We start from the raw sequence: 22,140 nt of genomic DNA, 5'->3' as shown, positions 1-22,140 counted from the left end.
CTCCTGCACCTATTGTCTATTGAACTTAATGCAGTGAAATGTGAGGTGTTGCATTTTGGAAAGCGCAACGTGGGCAAGTCCGACACAGTGAATAAATGGTACGGCTCTGGGGACTTGTTGTGGGGCCGAGGGGCTCAGGTACATAATTCCCTGAATGTGGTCGTGATTCTTGATCAGTACGGGTGTCAGTGGTTACGGGGAGGAGGCAGGAGAATGGGGTTGAGAGGGAAAGATAGACCCGCCATGATTGAATGGCAGAGTAGACTTGATGGGCCGAATGGCCTCATTCTGTTCCAAGAACGAATTGGACCCACCCTGCCTATCCCAGAGCTGGCCGGTAGGGGGCAGCAGGCTGTGGGGGAAGATGGAGGGTTGCCGACGTCGCGGGCCCGGCCGCAGTGAGCCATGGGAATTGGAGTCCACTCAAACCCCAGTACGCAGGTTGTGAGCATGCGCGGGGCCTACAACGGCGCGTCACGACGGGGCTCGGCGTCACGCGTGCGGTGCCCGATGGGAGTTGGAGTCCCCCCTACCCTCCAAGGCCGCCGGGTCTGAGCATGCGCGGGCCTACAAGGCCGCGTCACGGCGGGCCTCGGCGTTCCGCGTGATGACGTAGAGCGCAAACCGCGGTGCCCGATGGGAGTTGGAGTCCCCCCACACCAAAGCCGCCGGGTCTGAGCATGCGCGGGCCGACAACGACGCGACCCGGCGTCCCGCGTGATGACGTAGAGCGCACACCGCGACGCCCGATGGGAATTGGAGTCCGCGGCCGCCGCGTGTCACAATCGATGGGGTTCGGCGGTCGCCATGGCGACGGCTTTGGGCCTGTGTCGAGGCGCCGAGTCCCCGCCGACCTTTGCTCCATATCCCTCGAAACATAGAGACAAACAAAACTAAACCTCCGCCTCCGTGAGTGAAAACTGCAAGTGTGGCCCATGCACCGGGGGGGGGGGGGGGGAGGGCCCGTGGGGGTGCATTTAATAAACAACATGCGTGCACCGGTCTCTCGAAGCCGGAGGGATGGGGGGGAGGGGGGAGGATGGGGTAATGCAAAGGAATGCAACGGGGGCGCGGCAAAGCTGCAACAAACGAGGTGGAAATGCAACGAGGCCGAAGTGCAACGAGGTCGAAATGACACGAGGTCGAAATGCAACGAGGTCTCAGCACCCTTGGGTGCATTGGTGCAGCAGCCCCCATGCATTACCTCCTTGCCGCCTCTCCAGCGGCTCCACATGGTATTGGTGGGAACAGCATCTCATATTTGGCTTGGGCAGCTTACACCCCCACCCCACCCCTGTGGTGTGGACATTCACTTCTCCAACTTCAAGTAACCCCCTCTCTCTCCACCCTCCCCCACCCCACACACCCCAGTTCTCCCACTAGTTCGACTGTCCTCCTGATTGTAGTAGATTCCACCAGCACGCTTTGGGAACAGCTCCATCCAAGACCGCGGGAAATCTCAAGAGAGTTGTGGACGCAGCCCAGATCATCACACACCTGACCCACCGCCCTTCCACTGACTCCATCTACACCTCACGCTGCCTCGGCAAGGTCAGCTGCATCATCAAGAACCAGTCTCACCCCCCCCCGGTCACTTCCTCTTCTCCCCTCTCTCATCGGGCAAGAGGTACAGAAATGTGAAAACGCACACCTCCAGATTCAGGGACAGTTTCTTCCCAGCTGTGATCAGGCAACTGAATCATCCTACTAGAGAGCGGTCCTGACCTCCCATCTACCTCATTGGAGATCCTCGGAATATACTTGATCGGACTTTGCTGCCTTTACCTTGCACTAAACGTTATTCCTTTTATCATGTATCTATACACTGCAAAGGGATCGATTGTAATCATGTATAATCTTTCCGCTGACTGGTTAGCATGCAACAAAAGCTTTTCACTGTACCTCGGTACACGAGACATTAAGCTAAACTAAACTAAACTGAACTATCCTGGTTAAATTTTACTATTTATATCCCTCGTTGTCACCTTCCCCTCAGCTAACAATGAACCAATCTACATTTACTTGATCACCATCCCCTTTGGTCTGTGTTTTCACACCTTACACTTCCTTATCTCTGTGTCTCCCTCTCCCCTGACTCTCAGGCTGAAGAAGGGTCTCGGCCCGAAGCGTCACCCATTCCTTGTCTCCCGAGATGCTGCCTGTCCCGCTGAGATATTCCAGCATTTCATGATCTCCGGGGCCTGATCAGATATATCCGAGGACATTGCGGGAAACTAGAAAGGAAATTGCGGGAGCACTGGTTGAAATTGACGAGTCATCCTTAAACACGGGAGAGGTGCCGGAAGACTGGAGGGTGGCAAATGTTGTACCCCTTTTCAAGAAGGGCTGCAGGGAAAATGCTGGGAACTATAGGCTGGTGAGCTTAACATCTGTGGTTGGAAAGTTACTAGAGAGTATTCTGAGGGATAGGATATACAGGCATTTGGATGGGCAAGGGCTGATTAGGGATAGTCAGCATGGATTAGTACGTGGGAGGTCGTGTCTCACAAATCGGATTGATTTTTTTGAAGACGCGACCAAAAAGGTTGATGAGGGCAGAGCTGTAGATGTTGTATACATGGATTTCAGTAAGGCGTTCGACAAGGTGCCGCATGGTAGGCTGCTCTGGAAGGTTAGATCGCATGGGATCCAAGGAGAGGTAGCTGAATGGATCGCAAATTGGCCCCATGGAAGGAAGCAGAGGGTGATGGTGGAAGGTTGCTTCTCGGACTGGAGGCCTGTGACTAGTGGTGTGACTCAGGGTTCGGTGTTGGGCCCGTTACTGTTTGTCATCTACATCGATGATTGGGATGAGAACCTACAGGGCAAGATTAGCAAGTTTGCTGATGATACAAAAGCTAGTGGTTTTGCACATAGTGAAGATGGTTGTGAACGATTGCAGCAGGATCTGGATCGATTGGCCAGGTGGGCGGAGGAATGCTTGTTGGAATTTAATACAGAGAAGTGTGAGGTGTTGCATTTTGGGTCTAACAAGGGCAGGACCTACACAGTGAATGGTCGGCCTCTGGGTAGTGTTGTAGAGCAGAAGGATCTAGGAGTACAGGAGCATGGTTCCTTGAAGGTGGAGTCACAGGGAGATAAGAGAACTGGCTGACAAACAGGAAGCAAAGAGTAGGAGTAAACGGGTCCTTTTCACAATGGCAGGCAGTGACTAGTGGGGTACCGCAAGGCTAAGTGCTGGGACCCCAGCTATTTGCAATATATATTAATGATCTGGATGAGGGAATTGAAGGCAATATCTCCAAGTTTGCGGATGACACTAAGCTGGGGGGCAGTGTTAGCTGTGCTAGGAGACTGCAAGGTGACTTGGATAGGCTGGGTGAGTGGGCAAATGTTTGGCAGATGCAGTATAATGTGGATAAATGTGAGGTTATCCATTTTGGTGGCAAAAACAGGAAAGCAGACTATTATCTAAATGGTGGCCGACTAGGAAAAGGGGAGATGCAGCGAGACCTGGGTGTCATGGTACACCAGTCATTGAAAGTAGGCATGCAGGTGCAGCAGGCAGTGAAGAAAGCGAATGGTATGTTAGCTTTCATAGCAAAAGGATTTGAGTATAGGAGCAGGGAGGTTCTACTGCAGTTGTACAGGGTTTTGGTGAGACCACACCTGGAGTATTGCGTACAGTTTTGGTCTCCAAATCTGAGGAAGGACATTATTGCCATAGAGGGAGTGCAGAGAAGGTTCACCAGACTGATTGCTGGGATGTCAGGACTGTCTTATGAAGAAAGACTGGATAGACTTGGTTTATACTCTCTAGAATTTAGGAGATTGAGAGGGGATCTTATAGAAACTTACAAAATTCTTAAGGGGTTGGACAGGCTAGATGCAGGAAGATTGCTCCCGATGTTGGGGAAGTCCAGGACAAGGGGTCACAGCTTAAGGATAAGGGGGAAATCCTTTAAAACCGAGATGAGAAGAACTTTTTTCACACAGAGAGTGGTGAATCTCTGGAACACTCTGCCACAGAGGGTAGTCGAGGCCAGTTCATTGGCTATATTTAAGAGGGAGTTAGATGTGGCCCTTGTGGCTAAGGGGATCAGAGGGTATGGAGAGAAGGCAGGTACGGGATACTGAGTTGGATGATCAGCAATGATCATATTAAATGGCGGTGCAGGCTCGAAGGGCCGAATGACCTACTCCTGCACCTAATTTCTATGTTTCTATAAGGTGGTCAAAAAGGCTTTTGGCACATTGGCCTTCATCAGTCAGAGTATTGAGTATAGACGTTGGGAGGTCATGTTGCAGTTGTATAAGACGTTGGTGAGACCGCATCTAGAATACTGTGTTCAGTTCTGGGCACCATGTTATAGGAAAGATATTGTCAAGCTTGAAAGGGTTCAGAAAAGATTCACGAGGATTTTGCCAGGACTAGAGGGTGTGAGCTATAGGGAGAGGTTGAGCAGGCTGGGTCTCTATTCCTTGGAGCGCAGGAGGATGAGGGGTGATCTTACAAAGGTGGATAAAATCATGAGAGGAATAGATCAGGTAGACGCACAGAGTCTCGTGCCCAGAGTAGGGGAATCGAGAACCAGAGGACATAGGTTTAAGGTGAGAGGGAGAAAGATTTAATAGGAACCTGAGTTTTACACAATGGGTGACAAAAGTGCTGGAGAAACTCAGCGGGTGCGGCAGCATCTATGGAGCGAAGGAAATAGGCAACGTTTCGGCCCGAAACGTTGCCTATTTCCTTCGCTCCATAGATGCTGCCGCACCCGCTGAGTTTCTACGGCACTTTTGTCTACCTTCGATTTTCCAGCATCTGCAGTTCCTTCTTGAACATTTACACACAGAGGGGTGGTGGGTGTGTGGAACGAGCTGCCGGAGGAGGTAGCTGAGGCTGGTACTATCACAATGTTTGAGAAATATTTAAGACTGGTACACGGATAGGACGGGTTTAGAGGGATATGGGCCAAACGCAGGCAGGTGGGACCATGGTCGGAATGGGCTAAGTTGGGCCGAAGGGCCTGTTGTTTCCAGGCTGTGAGAGTCTGCGTTAGCAACCGGGAGGCCCAGTAGGCCTTGGCGGACCGAGCACAAGTGTTGGTCGATATGGTCGCCACATCCGGGCTTGGTTCTCCACCAAGAGAATTTCACTACATCTAGGTGTATGTGACAATAAATCAACCTTTGAACCTTTGAACCATCAGGTCTGGAGATTTCTCTGACCTTATGCTTTCTTCACCCATCCATCCCCCTGTCTCTAGAAAGTCCCGGAGGAACAGCATGGAACCTTCTGGAATCCGGACACCTTCTCCTGTGACCATCGATTACAACTCAGAGGTAGGGGACAGCACCAGCGGTCAGGCCGTTCGGCCCTTCTAACCCCCTTCTATCAGCCCGTCTACTGACCTCCCCATCTCAGCCCCTCTTAAGTTCTAGGAGCAGTCAATGGATATTTTTAAGAAGGACAATAGACAACAGGTGCAGGAGGAGGCCATTCGGCCCTTCGAGCCAGCACCGCCATTCAATGTGATCATGGCTGATCATCCCCAATCAGTACCCCGTTCCTGCCTTCTCCCCATAACCCCTGACTCCGCTATCTTTAAGAGCCCTATCTAGCTCTTGAAAGCATCCAGAGAACCTGCCTCCACCGCCCTCTGAGGCAGAGAATTCCACAGACTCACCACTCTCTGTGAGAAAAAGTGTTTCCTCGTCTCCGTTCTAAATGGCTTACTCCTTATTCTTAAACTGTGTGTGGCCCCTGGTTCTGGACTCCCCCAATATCGGGAACATGTTTCCTGCCTCTAGCGTGTCCAAACCCTTAACAATCTTATATGTTTCAATAAGAAACCCTCTCATCCTTCTAAACTCCAGAGTGTACAAGCCCAGCCGCTCCATTCTCTCAGCATATGACAGTCTCGCGGTCCCGGGAATTAACCTGGTAAATCTACGCTGGGCTCCCTCAATAGCAAGAATGTCCTTCCTCAAATTAGGGGACCAAAAGTGCACACAATACTCCAGGTGTGGTCTCACTAGGGCTCTGTACAACTGCAGCAGGAGGACATTTATTGAGACGTACGGAATAGTGAAAGGCATAGATAGAGTGGATGTGGAGAGGATGTTTCCACTGGTGGGAGAGTCTAGGGCCAGAGGGCACAGCCTCAGAATTAAAGGGCGCTCTTTTAGAAAGGAGGTGAGGAGTAACTTCTTTAGTCAGAGGGTGGTGAATCTGTGGAACTGAGGCCAAGTCAGTGGATATTTTTTTAGGCAGAGATAGATTCTTGATTAGTACGGGTGTCAGGGGTTATGGGGAGAAGGTGGGATAATGGGGTTAGGAGGGAGAGTTAGGTCAGCCATGATTGAATGGCGGAGTGGACTTGATGGGCCGAATGGTCTAATTTCTGCTCCTATCACGTCTGAAGATGAATTTGGCCATTCGGGAGATGCAACACCTGTCCCTTTACCTCCCCCCTCGACTCCATCCAAGGACCCAAACAGTCTTTCCAGGTGAGGCAGAGGTTCACTTGCACCTCCTGCAACCTCATCTACTGTATCCGCTGTTCCAGGTGTCAACTCCTCTACATCGGTGAGACCAAGCGCAGGCCCGGCGATCGTTTCGCTGAACACCTCCGCTCAGTCCGTCTAAACCTGCCCGATCTCGCGGTTGCTCAGCAGAGATAGATTCAGAAAGAAGAAGGGTTTCGGCCCGAAACGTTGCCTATTTCCTTCGCTCCTAGATGCTGCTGCACCCGCTGAGTTTCTCCAGCATTTTTGTCTACCTGCTCAGCACTTCAACTCCCTCTCCCATTCCCAACCTGATCTTTCTGTCCTGGGCCTCCTCCATTGTCAGAGTGAGGCCCAGCACAAATTGGAGGAACAGCACCTCATATTTCGCTTGGGCAGCTCACACCCCGGCGGTATGAACATTGACTTCTCTAACTTCAGGTAGCCCTTGCTTTCCCTCTCTCTCCATCCCCTTCCCCTTCCCAGTTCTCCCGCTAGTCTTACTGTCTCCGACTACATTCTATCTCTGTCCCGCCCCCTCCCCTGACATCAGTCTGAAGAAGGGTCTCGACCCGAAACGTCACCCATTCCTTCTCTCCGGAGATGCTGCCTGTCCCGCTGAGTTACTCCAGCATTATGTGCCCCCCTCAGCATCACATCCCTGTTTTTGTTTCCAAGTCCTATAGCCTTGCATTCGCCTTCCTTATAACTGATTCGACATGCAAATGAACTTCTTGGGAATCCCGCACCAGCATTCCCAAGTCCCTTGGCACTTCCCCACACCAATCCCATCTCCCTCTGACCCCTTCACCTCTGAAGCTCAGCCTCGGGACGGAGGGGAGGGAGGGGTTGGGAGTGGGAATCGTGATGAGATGGAGGAGAGGAATTGTGTTGGGAATTTACGTGGGGAGTGGAAGGGAGAGGGTAATCGGGAACTGGGAAGGGAGCGGGAAGCGAGGGAGGGGGAAGGAGCGAGAGAGGGGCAGGGAGAGTGATGGATGGAGAGAGCGTGAATGTGAGGGGGAGAGAGAGAGAGAAAGAGAGTGAGAGAAACACAGAGAGTGAAGGAGAGAGGGAAAGAGGGATAGTGAGTGTGAGAGAGATGGAGAGGGAGCAAGAAGGAGGGGGAGCAAGAGGTGGAAAGAGTAAAGAGAAGAGAGTGAATGAGAGAATGGTGGAAGGAGAGGGGAGAGCGAGGGAATGTGAGAGAGGGCGAGAATGAGAGAAAGGGAGGGAGTGAGTGAGTGTGAGAGAGGAAGTGTGTGAGTGTGAGGTAGTGTGGCCACTCACCCATCCCCCTCTGCCTGCCCCACTAGGAAGCAGGGAGACCGGCCGATCGGGTGCAGCCAGGGCCGGCCCCTGAGACGGCCCCATCTGCGGCAGAGTTGGACGAGCTGCTGACCTTGGCGCAGGAGCTGGTGAACGGGCAGAGTGGGCCGCAGGAGGCAGCAGCGGACACCTGCGCCAGCCAGGCCCCGCAGGGCGAGGGGAAGAGCGGGGCGGGGGCGGGGGCGGGGGTGGCCCCGGCCGAGCTGGAGCTCCACTGCCTCCTGGACCAGCGCTCCGACAGCCCTCCCACCGCCGGCAACCTAAGGCTGCGCTGCCTGGTGACGGGCCCCGGGGGTCCGTGGCTCCAGGACACCCCCCCTGCCCCCCCCTCCTGCTCCTCCTCACCTGGGAAGCGGCCTCCCCCCTCCCCCGACCGGGCCCCGAGCTGCCACCCGTCTGCTGCCGCCGTCAGTCAGATGTACCGGGCCGCCGAGTCCATCTGGGAGGCCGAGCTGTCGGTCCTCTCCAGCCCCGACGACTATTGCCCGGCCCAGCCCCAGTCCCCCAGCCCCCAGCTCGCCAACCTCCGCGACTACCCGCCCAGCCCGGCCAGCAACCCCCCGACCAGCCCTTCCTGCGGCCGCCAGGGCCAGAAGGCAGGCCGCAGCCAGGGCCTGGAGTCAGGCCCCGGGCAGTCGACGTGGCCCAGCACAGGGGCCAGGGCAGGCACCGGGTCTTTGGGTGGGTATGATCGGGATCCCGGCTACGGGGTGGGTTCTAGCTACGGCCTGGAGGCCTGTCGGGACCTGGGGCCAGACTACAGGCTGGGGTCTGACTACAGCGTGAGGCCTACGGGCAGCATGTGGCCTAGCCGGGGCCTGGGGCCTGACTACGGCCTGAGGCCCGACTACAGGCCGGGGCCCACTCGGGGCATGGGGCCTAACTACGGCCTGGGGCCTAGTCGAGACCTGGAGCCTGACTACGGCATGGGGCCTTCTAGGGGCATGGGGCCTAGTCGAACCCTGGAGCCTGACTACGGCCTGGGGTCCACCTACAACGCAGAGACGTGCGACTGGACCAAGACCCAGGATTCTGGGGCCGCCATGCAGGCCGATGGCCAGATGACAGCCCCTTCCGTCTATGCCCCAACCCCGCCCCCCACAGGACCCCCCCCTCCCCACAGCGCAAGCCCCGCGCCCATGGCTGACCCCGACCTTGACCCCGATCCCCACTCTAGCCTCACCCCCAGTTTGGGCCCCGCCTCCAGCAGTGGCCCCCTCTCCAGCTTCGGCTCCGCCCGCAGCTTGGACAAGACCCCGGACCCCCACCCAGCCCACTCCCCCCGTCCACCTGTCCACCCCATCATTCAGCCAGCCATCAGCCCCACCCCGACCGTGACGCCCAACCTGGTCCCGGCCCAGAGCAGCCGCTCCGCCTCCATCCCGTCCCACAACCCCATCCCGGGCCTCGGTCCCCTCTCCATCGGCCGCTCGGCTTCCATCCCCAGCAGGGGCTCCGTGGCTACTCAAAGCCGTGTTGCCTCCCTGACCTCCAGCCGGGACCCCAACAGGAGCCCCGCTCCCAGCTCCCCGGCCACTCAAAGCCGAGCCTCTGTGCTCGCAGGCCCCGGCCTGGACCCCAACAGGGCCCCCTCCGGCCCCAGCCCCAACAGGAGCCCCGCTCCCAGCACCCCCGCCACTCAAAGCCGAGCCTCCGTGGTCGCCAGCCCCAACCCCAACAGGAGCCCGGCCCCCAGCATCCAGAGCCAGAGCCAACCCCAGGCCCCGCTCCCGGATCAGGGTTCGATCAGCAGCGGGCCCGGCTCCAGCGGCTCGCCGGAGATCACCCCTCCGTCCGTGGAGTTAGAGCCCTTCCCCCTGGGCCAGTCCAGAATGCCCTTCCTCAGGCGCTCCGATGCGGGCCTTGTTACCATGCCGCCCCCCTCCCCCCGCACCCAGTCAAGCACCCCGACCTCCTCCTCCGCCCGTCCGCCCGGCGAGCGGGAATCCCCAGTCCGACACGGGCGGCCGGCTGACCCCTTCAACATGCAGCCCATCGACTGAGCAGGCCCGAGCTCAGGGCCAGGAGGAGGGCCCGGGTGGGGGAGGGGCCCGGGGAGAGGAGGAGACCGGGATGGGTGTCTGGAAGGACCCGGAGTGGGTTGAAGGGCCCAAGGGTGGGTTGGAGAGTTCTGCGGCTGTGGGGGGGAGAGTCCCGGGGGGTGGGAGGGATTGATGGGGCAAACACGTGTACAGATCATACTTAAAAATAAAGCCATGTTATCCTTTCTCTCCGGCTGGTTCTATCCTTTTGTCCCTCACCCCTGACGCGGGGGGGGATTATCACGTCCCCCCCCTCGTGGATTAACGTCCCCTCAGCGGCGGGGTTGGGATTCGAACTGGTGACCGAGCGGCGGTCCGCCCACTGCGCATGCGCCGACTGCCGACCGCGGCGCAAGTGATGTCAACCAACGCCTGGGGCATGCGCAATGCTAGTGGGGGGGGTTCCCCAACCGATTACGTCACCGACAGCCGGAGCATGCGCAATGCCGGCTTTGACGGGGGTTCCCCGGGACTATCCCATGTGATGTCACATACGCCTGGGGCATGCGTAGTGCCGGCTCTGGCGGGGGTTCCCCGGGACTGCTCCCCCCCCCCTGTGACGCAACAGGGGCAGCCCGCGGCGACGTCACAGAGCCCGGGGGCCGCCGCGCGCTCCAGGGATCACAATCAGCAACATCGCGCCCAGCGGCCGGGAGCGGCGGTAAGTAGTGCCCCCACCCTGCACCTGTATCCCCCTACTCTGTACCCCCTGTTACCCCCTCCCTGCACATCCTGTCCCCCACCCTGCACCCCTTGTTGCACCCCCTGTCCCCCCACCCTGCACCCCCTGTCCCCCCACCCTGCACCCCTTGTTACCCCACCCTGCACCCCTATCCCCGCCCCCCCCCCCATCCCCCCACCCTGCCCCCCCTATCCCCCCCTGCACCTCCTGTTGCACCCCCATGCCCCCCCCCCTCATTGCCCTGCAGCAGCGGGCTGCTCCCACCCACCCTCCCCACAATCCCCCTGCAAACAATGCAGACGACCCTCTCCCCTCCCTGCAAGAGTCTGGGATCTTTGCAAATCCCAATAGCTGGCAAGTTATGTGGTCTTCGACTTGTCGAGCACGGAAACAAGCCCTTCGGCCCACTTTGTTATAGACTGAAGGTATGGCCTTCACTTTGTTATATGACTGAAGGTACAGCTCAGAAACCTCTGGCCCTTCAGCCCAAAATGTCATTAGTTTAAATTGATGGAACAGCACCTCATATTTCGCTCGGGCAACTTACACCCCAGCGGTATGAATGTTGAAGGGTCTCCACCCGAAACATCACCCATTCCTTCTCTCCAGAGATGCTGCCTGCCTGCCTGTCCCGCTGAGTTACTCCAACATTTTGTGACCACCTTCGATTTAAACTAGCATCTGCAGTTCTTTCCTGCGCATGCCATTAGTTGAGTTTAGTTTCGAGACACAGCGCGGAAACAGGCCCTTCAGCCCACCGAGTCCGTGCCGACCAGCGATCCCCGCACACTAACACTATCCTGCACACACTTAGGGACAATTTAGTTACGGACCTGCACATCTTTGGAGTGTGGGAGGAAACTGAAGCACCCGGAGAAAACCCACGCGGTCACAGGGAGAGCGTGCATACTCCGTACAGACAGCAGCTGCAGTCGGGATCGAACCCAGGTCTCTGCCGCTGTGAGGCAGTGGCTCTACCTCTTTAAGAGCCCTATCTAGCTCTCTCTTGAAAGTATCCAGAGAACCTGCCTCCACCACCCTCTGGGGCAGAGAATTCCACAGACTCACCACTCTCTGTGAGAAAAAGTGTTTCCTCGTCTCCGTTCTGAATGGCTTACTCCTTATTCTTAAACTGTGGCCCCTGGTTCTGGACTCCCCCAACATCGGGAACATGTTTCCTGCCTGGACGGATTTAATAGGAATCTGAGGAGTGACTTTATTTTACACCAGGGGTGGTGTGTGTATGGAACGAGCTGCTGGAGGAGGTAGTTGAGGCTGGGACTATCCCAATGTTAAAGAAACATTTAGGCAGGTAAATGGATAGGACAGGTTTGGAGGGATATGGGCCAAACGCAGGCAGGTGGGACAGGTGTAGATGGGGGCATGTTGGCCGGCATGGGCAAGTTGGGCCGAACGGCCTGTTTCCACATTGTGATTATTATTCTATGAATCTATTCACAGAACGGTACAGCACAGGAACAGGCCCTTCGGCCCATCATCTACTCTGCCTACTTCTGACCCATGTCTCTCACTTGCTGCCGATGCCACATTGCTCAGTTAAGTTTTGAGATGTGGAAACGGGCCCTTCGGCCCACCAAGTACACACCATCGACGAATACTAGCCAGTATACTGGCACAGTCCAACACACACCAGGGACAATGTACAATTTACAGAAACTAATTAACCTGCAAACCCGCACGTCTTTGCTTGGGACTTGACGGGAAACCGGAGCACCCAGAGAAATCCCACGCAGGTCACGGGGAGAACGTGCAAACTCCGTACAGACAGCACCCATGGTCAGGATCGAACCCGGGTCACCGGCGCTGTGAGGCAGCAGCTCTACCCGCTGCGCCACCGGTATCGTGTAGCTCCATCTACACCTCCCGTAGTTTTATACATTTGTACAGTACAGGAACAGGCCCTTCAGTCCACAATCTCTGCTGCTGTCCCCTGACCCATGTGTCTCCATTGCCGTCTATGCCATGTTGCATTGTTCTATTTCCTGACTCCTCGGCCGACTGACTGTTGTGTTTGCCTCTTCCCCTGCAGGGTAGCTACATCGAGGATCCGTCCCGCCCTCGGCTGGCCCTGTGTTACCAGGAGTCTCCACCCTGGAGCGAGGGGAGGAGGAGAGTGAGCCGGGGTCCACCCTTGGCCTGGGACAGGTCCGGGAGCCCACCAGGACCCCAGAGAGAGGGAGACGCCGGGCGGGCCCCGTCTCCCTCTCTCCCGCCCTCGCCCACGCGCTGGGGCGCCACGGACCGGTGGGCGAGGGGCCCGCCAGACTTCTGTGGGAGGAGGAGATCTCAGACGCCAGTCTCCGCACGCCATCCGAGAGCGAGGACAGCGAGACGGCCCCGCCTTCCCTCCGCGGGGAGTTCACCCCGGACACTCCCCGCCGGCCCTTCCTCAGCACGGAGACTCCCCAGGCAGCCGCTATCTTGGACGCTCCCGAACGGTCGGCCATCTTGGTGAGTCCTGAGAGGTCGGCCATCTTGGACGCTCCCATGCGGTCGGCCATCTTTGTGAGTCCTGAGAGGTCGGCCATCTTGGACGATCCCGGACAGTCGGCCATCTTGGCGAGTCCTGAGCGGTCAGCCATGGCGGAAGATTACCGATGGTCGTCCATCTTGGTCAGTCCTGGGGCAGCCGCCATCTTGGAGCACCACAAGCGGGCATCCAGGCAGCACAGGCCTGAGGCGATCGCCCCACTGGACCGGCCCAGCACTAACTCCCTCCCGGCCAGACCTGGGCCCAAGCCAGTCACAGTCCCGCTGTCGTTGCCAGAGCCGCCGGCCTCCCGGGCAAAGTGGGCTCCAGGCCAAGATTCAGTCCCAGCCTGGGAAAATCCTGACCTAGCGGCCATCTTGGGAAGCCCAGACCTAGTGGCCATCTTGAAGAGTCCGGACCTGGCGGCCATCTTGGGGAGGGCAAACCCTGCGGCCATCACAGAAAGGTCGGACCCAGCAACCACCTCGCAAAGGTCAGACCCGGTGGTGACCACCTTGGAAAGGTCCGACACGGGGGCCATCTTGGGGAGGTCGGATCCGGCAGCCATCTTGGAAAGGTCCAACCCGGCAGCCATCTTGGAAAGCCCCGACCCTGGGGCCATCTTAGGGAGGTTGTACGCAGTGGACACCTTGGGGAAGTCGGACCCGGCAGCCATCTTTGAAAGGTCGGATCCAGCGGCCATCTTGGGGAGGTCTGGCCAGGTGGGCGGGCCCTGGGAGGATGACACAATGGACTCCCTGCCCAAGCCCGACCGCCAGGACACCGAGCCCCGGTTCCCCACCGACCCGGCCCTCGGCAGCCCCACCCCCACCGCTGTACTGGCCCAGATCCTGGCCACCACGCTGGGGGGCCCTCCGCCCCTCGATTCCCCTCCCCCCAATGAGTTGGACAACCCTTTCTCACTGGCTGCAGGGCTACTGGCCGGAATCCTCCGCTCCTTGCCCATCCCTCCCGTCAAAGAGCTCCCCCTCTCCTCCAATCCCAGCAGAGACCTCCCTCTCTCCTCCAATCCCAGCAGAGAGGTCCCTCTCTCCCCAAATCCCAGCAGAGAGCTCCCTCTCTCCCCCAAAACTAGCAGAGAGCTCCCTCTCTCCTCCAATCCTACCAGAGAGCTATCTCTCTCCCGCAATACCAGCAGAGAGATAACTCTCTCCCCCAATCCCAGCAGAGAGGCAACTCTCTCCCCCAATCCCAGCAGAGAGGTAACTCTCTCTCCCAATCCCAGCAGACAGGTCCCTCTCTCCCCCAATCCCAGCAGAGAGTTCCCTCTCTCCCACAATCCCAGCTGGGAGCTCCCTCTCTCCCCCAATCTTAGCTGGAGGGCCCCTCTCTCCTCCAATCCCAGCTGGACAATCCCTCTCTCCACCAATCCCAGCAGGGTGTATGCTCTCTCCTCCAATCCCAGCTGGACGTTCCCTCTCTCCCCCAATCCCAGCAGAGAGCTTTTTCTCTCCGCCAATTCCACCTGGGCGGTCCCTCTCTCCTCCAATTCCAGCAGAGAGGTCCTAATCTCTGCCAATGCCAGCAGAGAACTCCCTCTCTCTGCCTCTCCCAGCAGGGACACCCCCGGGACCAGCAGAGAGCGGGGAGGCTTGGAGGAGTTGGACTGGTGGGACCATCCCAGCAGAGATGTGGTGGACCATCACGCATCGCCCCTGAACTATCCCAGCAGACACACTAGCAGGGAAGATGTGGACCAGCAGGAGACTTCTCCTCTCAGGTTTCCCAGCAGACACACCAGCAGGGACAAACTGGTGGACCACCATGCAACATCACTCTTGGAATATTCCAGCAGAGACAGCCCCAACACCAGCAGGGATGACGGGACCATCAAGGACCATGAGATGTCAGGATATCCCAGTAGACACACCAGCCTCAGCACCAGCAGGGGAAAGGTGGGGGAGCTCCAGGAGACATCTACCATGGATAATCCCAGCAGAGGCAGCTCCACCACCAGCAGAGATGTGGGGAGCCACCAGGGGACTTCACCACTGGTCTATCCCAGCAGACCCACCAGCCTGGACACCAGCAGAGACGCGATCACTGCAGACCACGCCATCGTCTCAGCAGCTACGCCTCAGAGACACGAACACAGCAGACACACCAGCCTCACCACCAGGGAGTCGATGGAGCCCCAGCAGATGCCTCCCACGAGGCATCCCAGTAGAAAAGGTGCTGGCACCAGCAGGAAGGCGAAAACCAGCCTGGACACCAGCAGGGCTAATCCGCTGGAGCTCCAGGCGGTGTCGGCCGTGGGGCACCCCAGCAGACACACCAGCAGGGTCAAGGTGGACCTCGAGCAGACATCAGTCTTGGAGAATCCCAGTAGAGACGTGGATGCCTTGGACCAGGAGACTTTCTCAGGATCAGCCAGTAGACACACCAGCCCCAATCCCAGCAGGGTCAAGGTGGACTATGAGGGGACATCAGCCTTGGAGAATCCCAGCAGACAGACCAGCAGAGAGATGGTGGTTCTGCAGGGACTGCCATCGCTGGGGAATCCCATTAGACAGACCGGCACCAATCCCAGCAGGACTAATGTGCTGGATCTCCCAGTGACCCCATCATTGGCAGATCCCATTAGACACAGCAGCCCCGTCCCCGGCAGAGATACGGTGTCCCAGGTCCCAGGATTTCCCAGCAGAGATGATCCTGACACCAGCAGAGAGGGGATGCCCCTCCTTGACCATTCCAGCAGGGACGGGGAATACCCCCGTGCAACCGCCGTCTCGGGAAATCCCAGCAGACACGGCAGCCTTGGCCCCAACACCAGCAGAGAGATGGTGGGTCTCCCGCGGCAACCCAGCAGAGATGAGCCCGTCGCCAGGCTGCCCACCCACCATCCCAGCAGAAATGCCCCCGACACCAGCAGGGGCGGACAGGACCTGCAGGGTCATGAGGAGATACTATTTTGGGGCCAGACCAGCAGACATGCCAGCTCAAAGACCAACAGAGGTCAGGTGTGGGACCTTCAGGAGGCATTGGCCTCGGGCTACCCCAGCAGACACACCAGCCCCAAAGCCAGCAGGGACGTGGGGTCCCAGGTCACCCCAGCCTCCGGATACCTCAGCAGACACACCAGAGACGGCCCCAGCACCAGCAGAGACTACGGGCCCATGTTGGACCTTGATGAGGATGCGTCCTCGAGCAATCCCAGCAGAGCGAGCACTGACTCCAGCACAGATCTGGGATCCCTGGTGGATCTCGAGATGTGGCCGGCAGACCATCCCAGCAGAGCTGAGCCCGGCACCAGCAGAGATGTGGGAATCCTGGTGGAATTTCAGGAGATCTCACCCACGCACCATCCCAGCAGAGCGAGTCCCAACTCCAGCAGGGATGTGGGAACCGAGATGGATTTTGAGATGTGGTTGGCAGACCAGACCAGCAGGGATGTAGGGACCATGGTGGAGCTCCAGGAGGCATCTCCCGCAGCCCATACCAGCAGGGCCGGTACCAGCTCCAGCAGGGACATGGGCAACCTGCTGGATCCTGGGGTGGTGGCGCCCTTGGACGATCCCCACAGACCTGCCCAGCATCCCAGCATCCCGTCCACCAATCCCAACAGGGAATTGGAAGCGGCGTTCCCTCCCAGGAATCCCAGCAGCCCTGTCAACGCAGCCAGGGTTCCCAGCACAACATTTAACACAGCCCCAGATCCCAGCAGCCCATCGAACACAGTCCCTGATCCCAGCAGCAGTTTGAACACAGCCCCAGATCCCAGATCATTGAACACAGGCATGGATCCCAGCAGAATGTTGAACACCGCCCCGGATCCCAGCAGTCAGCCAGGAGCAATCCTGGATTCCAGCAGATCATGGAATACAGTCCCAGATCCCAGCAGAATGTTTAACACAGCCGTTGATCCCAGCAGAACATTGGATGCAGTCCCAGATACCAGCAGACTGTTGAATATAGTCCCTGATCCCAGCAGCCGGGCTGGAGAGGCCCCGGATCCCAACAGTTCATTGAATACAGTTCCTGATCCCAGCATAACATTGAACACTGTCCCGGATCCCGGCAGCCGGTCTAGTATGCTGCCGGATCCCAGCAGCCCATCAAATACAGTCATAGATCCCAGCAGAATGTCAAATGCAGTCTTGGATCCCAGCAGAACATCAAACACAGCCCTGGATCCCAGCAGGGCACTGAACACAGACCCAGATCCCAGCAGAACATTGAATATAGTTCCAGATCCCAGCAACCAGCCTGGAGCAATCCAGGATCCCAGCAGATCATTGAATGCTGTCTTAGCTTCCAGCAGATCGCTTAACACAGTCCCGGATCCCAGTAGCCCGTCGAATACAGTCATAGATCCCAGCAGAATGTCGAATGCAGTCCTGGATCCCATCAGAACATTTAACACTATCCCTGATCCCAGCAGCCGGCCTGTCGTGACCCTGGATCCCAGCAGCCCATTGAATGCAGTCGCTGATCCCAGCAGCAAGTTAAACACAGCCCCAGATTCCAGCAGCTCGTCAAATACAGTCATAGATCCCAGCAGAATGTTGAACACAATCCCTGATCCCAGCAGATGGTCTGGAGCGGCCCCGAATCCCAGCAAATCATTGAATACTGTCCTGGATCCCAGTAGAACATCAAACACAGTCCCGGATCCCAGCAGCCCGTCGAATACAGTCTTGGATCGCAGCAAATCGTTCAATGCAGTATTGGAACCCAGCACAATGTTGAACATAGTCCCAAATCCCAGCAGATCATGGAATGCAATCTCGGATCGCAGCAGAATGTCTAACACAGTCCCGGATCCCAGCAGCCGGCCTGGCGTGTCTCTGGATGCCAGCAGCCCATTGAATACAGCCTTGGACCCCAGCAAAATGTTGACCACAGCCGCCGATCCCAGCAGCCATCTGACCATCGCGCTGGACGGGGGCCGGGTGGTCCGTATCCTGCTGGATCCCAGCTCAATAGGGACCGCCCTGCTGGACCTGCGGGGGCTTCGGAACACGGCCCCGGATCCCAGCAGACCACTGAACGCAGCCACAGATCCCAGCAGCCCATTAAACGCTGCCCCGGATCCCAGCAGCCCGTGGAACGTAGTCCTGGATCCCAGCAGACAGTCAAATGCAGACCAGGACCCCAGTAGAAAGTCAAACACATCCCCCGATTCCAGCAGCCTGTGGAATGCAGTCTCAGATCCCAGCAGAGAGTCCAGCACGGGCCAGGATCCCAGCAGCCGGTCGAACATGGTCCCCGGGAGCCTGCTGGCGGTGGCCCGGCCTCCCAGCAGAGACCGAGGGGCGTGGGGACCCCCAGCCCCGCCCGAACCCCCTCCCCGCTCGCCTGCAGGGCCCGAGGCTCAGGCTGTGGGGCCCGACAAGGGCCCAGCGACCGGCGGGGAGGCCCCAGCCTCAACCTCAGCGACGAGGACTCGAGGCCCAGGCCTAGGAGTCAGGCTTCAAGGCCTACAAGTAGTGCCTAATGTGGAGGATCCAGGCATAGTGGACATGCTTCATGGGCCAGGCCTAGGAATTAAGCTTCAGGGCCTACAAGTAGCGCCTAAGGTGGAGAATCCAGGCATAGTGGACAGGTTTCAGGGGCTAGGCCTAGGAATTAGGCTTCAGGGCCTACAATCAGTATCTACGCTGGAGGATTCAGGCCTAGAGGATAGGTTTCATGGGCCAGGCCCAGGAGTTGGGCTTCAGGGCCTACAAACAGTGTCCACACTGGAGGATTCGGGCCTAGCAGACAGGCTTCAGGGCTCGGAGATGGCGTTGAGATCCCGGTGGCCTGGTTCGTTCACCAGCCTCTCCCCCATGCCCCCTCAACCCACGGCCCTCCACACGGACATTCTGCAGTGTCGGGCAGAGCCGGGCGACGGGGGGATGTCGGAAACGGTGGAAGAGGAAGTGGGCCGGGAAGAAGAAGAAACGAGCGTTAGGGCAAAGGAAGTCGGACAGAGTGAAAACAAAGCTGGTCTGGAGGATGAGGAAGCAGAAATGGGCAAAGAGGAAGCCATAGCGATCAACGAGGAAGAGGAAGTGACCCAGGTGGAAAAGGAAGCGGGCCGGGCGGAACAGGAAGTGGGACATGAGGAACAGGAAGCGGGACATGAGGAAAAGGAAACGGGCCGGGAGGAACAGGAAGCGGGACATGAGGAACAGGAAGTGGGCCAGAAGGAACAGGAAGTGGGACATGAGGAACAGGAAATGGGCTGGGAGGTAGGACGTGAGGGGCAGGAAGTGAGAAGTGCAGGGCAGGAAACAGGCCAGAAGGAAGAGGAAGAGAGTCGGGAGGAAGAGGAAGAGGAAGAGGAAGTGGGCCGGGAGGAAGAGGAAGCAGATCAGGAGGAAGAAGAAGACGGCCATGAGGAACAGGAAGCAGGCGGGGAGGACCAGGAAGCTGATTGGGAGGAACAGGAAGCAGGCCAGGAGGAACAGGAAGAGGGCCGGGAGAAACATGAAGCAGGCCAAGTGAAACAGGATGTGTGCCGAGCGGGGCAGGAAGCAGATCAGGAGGACCAGGAAGCAGAACAGGAGGAACAGGAAGCGGATCAGGAGGAACAGGCAGCGTCCTTGAGGGAAGAGGAAGGCCTGTCGGACTCGGAATTGATGTCAGTGCCCTGGGACGACGCGGAATACTGGGACATCTTCTACTACGTGTCCCTGGTGGCGGCGCGAGAGCTGCTGCGCATACGGCGGCGAGGACGGCCCGGGTAAGGGCCCTGAGCGGCGGCCATCTTGGCCTGACCTCACCAAGATGGCGGCCGATGTAGATATTAGGATGAACTCCGGGCTGGGCTGGGCTCATCTCCCCGCCTGGCAACCTTGTAAAATGTGTTTATTGGAATAAAAATGACATATATTGGTCTTGTTTACTTACTTCGTGTCTCCTTGCGGCCAAGTGCTTGCCCCCTGACCTTTGACCTGGGATTGACCCCTGGGATGTTGAATATGGGGTCAGGGGTGACAGGGGGGGGGGGGGCTGTCAATTCGTACAGACTGTGGTCCTGGTGATGAGGAAGTCGAGGATCCAGTTGCAGAGAGAATGTCAGCTTGGTAACCAGCTTTTATTTAAAAAAATCAAAAATAACGTATTCAATGACAATACGCCATAAGTGCAAAAATCACCAAATTATGCAAGACACTAAATTTCCCGATAACTGTGTTACGCTCCATGTCCAGGATGCATTCCACCCCCCGCGGTGCCCAGCGGTCCAGCAAATCCTCCAGGGAGCCCGTGAACAGCGCGCAGTCCCTCTCTAACCCCAGCCGGGCGCGGACGTATCCCCGTAAAGGGGCGGGCAGCCTGGCGCCGTGACTCGCAGGATGGCCGGCTTGGCCCAGGCCCAGGAGCAGCAACCCGACCAGGACATCCTCGGCCCCCAAACCCTCTCCCTTACGCACAGAGGGGTGTCCGAAGATGAGGATGGTGGGTGAAAAATGCAGCCAGAAGGCAAGGAGCAGCCCCTTTGGATAATGGAACAGGGGGCTGCAGCCTCACACACTCCATGTACACGTGGCACACAGACTCTACCAGCCCGCAAACGTGGCAGGCAGGAGGGCTGGGCCAGTCTGTGAACTGCCAGAAGAACAGGTTGCAGGGGACTCCCCGGTGCAGTAGCCCCCACCCCAGGGAACCTGCCCGGAGGTGTTGACGGTATTGAACGCCGAGCTGTTGCCCAGGGCAGAATGGAGAACCAGTGAGATCACATCGATGCTGCTGCACCCGCTGAGTTTCCCCAGCAATTTTGTGTACCTTCGATATTCCAGCATCTGCAGTTCCCTTTTGAACACAGATCACATCCTCCATTGACTTGTCATGGCGGTAGGCAAATTGTAATGGACTGAGGATGGTGTTGGGAGAGGGGGTGAACGAAGGGGGCGGAGAGGGGGAAGTGGGAAAAGGGGAAGGCAGGGGTGGGGGGGGGAAATTGGAGGGGAGAGAGAGTTTTAGTTTATTGTCACGTCAGTAAAAAAAAACTTTTTGTCGCGTGCTAGCTATCCAGTCGACAGAAAAATGACATCCTCCCTGACTTGTACGCCCGTAACACGACATCCCAAATCTGTACTCAATACTCCTAGATCCCTCTGCTTGACAACACTCACCACGACTATAGGCCCAGTCCATAGCAGCTGCTACTAATAATAATAATAATAATAAATATTTTATTGATCCCCTCAGGGAAATTCAGATGCCCAGAAGCCCCCAACCAACAAACTCACACATTCAAAATGAATGCAGACGTAAAATACAATGTGGACACCAAAGATTCTATAGCGGACCCACTCTCCTCTCCCCCTGCCCCTCTCCTCCTCCCTCTCCCCTCTCCTCCTCCCTCCCGCACCCCCCTCTCCCCGCCCAAGTCAAAGACCAAAGCGAAGATACGGGAGCGGAGGCGGAAGCAAAGATCCGATCTTTGGCCAGAAGCAAGATGGCGGAGGCTGGTTGCTAAAATGGGTCCTATAATCACCCATGAATCTGCCCATGACCGTACTACGTGTTTTGCGTAGGAGTAGGCCATCTTGCTCTGCTATAAGATCTTTGGTGGACACTACCTGAGAGCAATAAATACTTTAAAATCCCATTAAATAACAATTAAAAAAAAAAAGTTTTAAAGCAAAAAAGCATTCCCCTACAGCCTAGCGGTCCGAATTATAGAATCTAATGGGTGCAGGGGTGAAGGATGTCCTGAACCGCTCCGTTCTACAGGGCAGGGAGAGGAGCCGGCTGTTGTACCGAGTGCTCTTTTGACCCTCCAGAATTACATGGAGGGGATGTCCGGGGTTTTCAAGGATGACCTGCACCTTGTGCCTCATATGCCTCAAGCACAGGACGGGTTTAGAGGGATACGGGCCAAACGCGGGCAGGTGGCACTAGTATAGTTGGGGCATGTTGGTCGGTGTGGCCAAGTTGGGCCGAAGGGCCTGTTTCCACACTGTGAGACAGAGAGAGGGGGGGGGAGAGCATTGATGTCGGTGTGGCCATAGCACTTGTAATCAGCGAGACTGGGGGGGGGGGGGGAGAAGGAAAAAATGACAGGGGTGGGAGGGAGGGGGGTAGGAAGAAATGAGACGCTGCTTCACAGCGCCAGAGACCCGGGTTCGATCCTGACCACAGGTGCTGTCTGTACGGAGTTTGCACGTTCTCCC

General features: G+C 57.4%; 2 protein-coding genes across 10 annotated transcripts; both read left to right on the top strand.

Moving 5' to 3' along the window:
* The first annotated feature begins 5,170 nt into the window (after positions 1-5,170).
* On the top strand, positions 5,171-9,800 carry LOC116969752 (soluble scavenger receptor cysteine-rich domain-containing protein SSC5D-like). The gene is made up of 2 exons (XM_033016536.1): positions 5,171-5,304; positions 7,785-9,800. The coding sequence occupies exons 1-2, from the start codon at positions 5,194-5,196 to the stop codon at positions 9,798-9,800; spliced, it is 2,127 nt and encodes a 708-aa protein (XP_032872427.1). The 5' UTR covers positions 5,171-5,193.
* A 177-nt stretch (positions 9,801-9,977) lies between these two features.
* On the top strand, positions 9,978-19,870 carry LOC116969751 (proline-rich protein 36-like). 9 transcript variants are annotated; one of them, XM_033016532.1, is made up of 3 exons: positions 9,978-10,500; positions 12,572-12,980; positions 13,062-19,870. In XM_033016532.1, the coding sequence occupies exon 3, from the start codon at positions 13,123-13,125 to the stop codon at positions 19,705-19,707; it is 6,585 nt and encodes a 2,194-aa protein (XP_032872423.1). In that variant the 5' UTR covers positions 9,978-10,500; positions 12,572-12,980; positions 13,062-13,122; the 3' UTR covers positions 19,708-19,870. The 9 variants fall into 9 exon arrangements, with proteins under 9 accessions (XP_032872423.1, XP_032872426.1, XP_032872418.1 ...); XM_033016535.1 differs by having other exon boundaries at positions 12,572-16,656; positions 17,254-19,870; XM_033016527.1 differs by having other exon boundaries at positions 12,572-17,670; positions 17,701-19,870.
* The last annotated feature ends 2,270 nt before the right edge of the window (positions 19,871-22,140 follow it).

The sequence above is a fragment of the Amblyraja radiata genome, unplaced genomic scaffold (genome assembly GCF_010909765.2).
Source record: "Amblyraja radiata isolate CabotCenter1 unplaced genomic scaffold, sAmbRad1.1.pri scaffold_1111_ctg1, whole genome shotgun sequence".
NCBI lineage: Eukaryota > Metazoa > Chordata > Chondrichthyes > Rajiformes > Rajidae > Amblyraja > Amblyraja radiata.
Note: the sequence above shows the minus strand (reverse complement) of the source record. Positions and strands in the feature narration are given on the sequence as shown.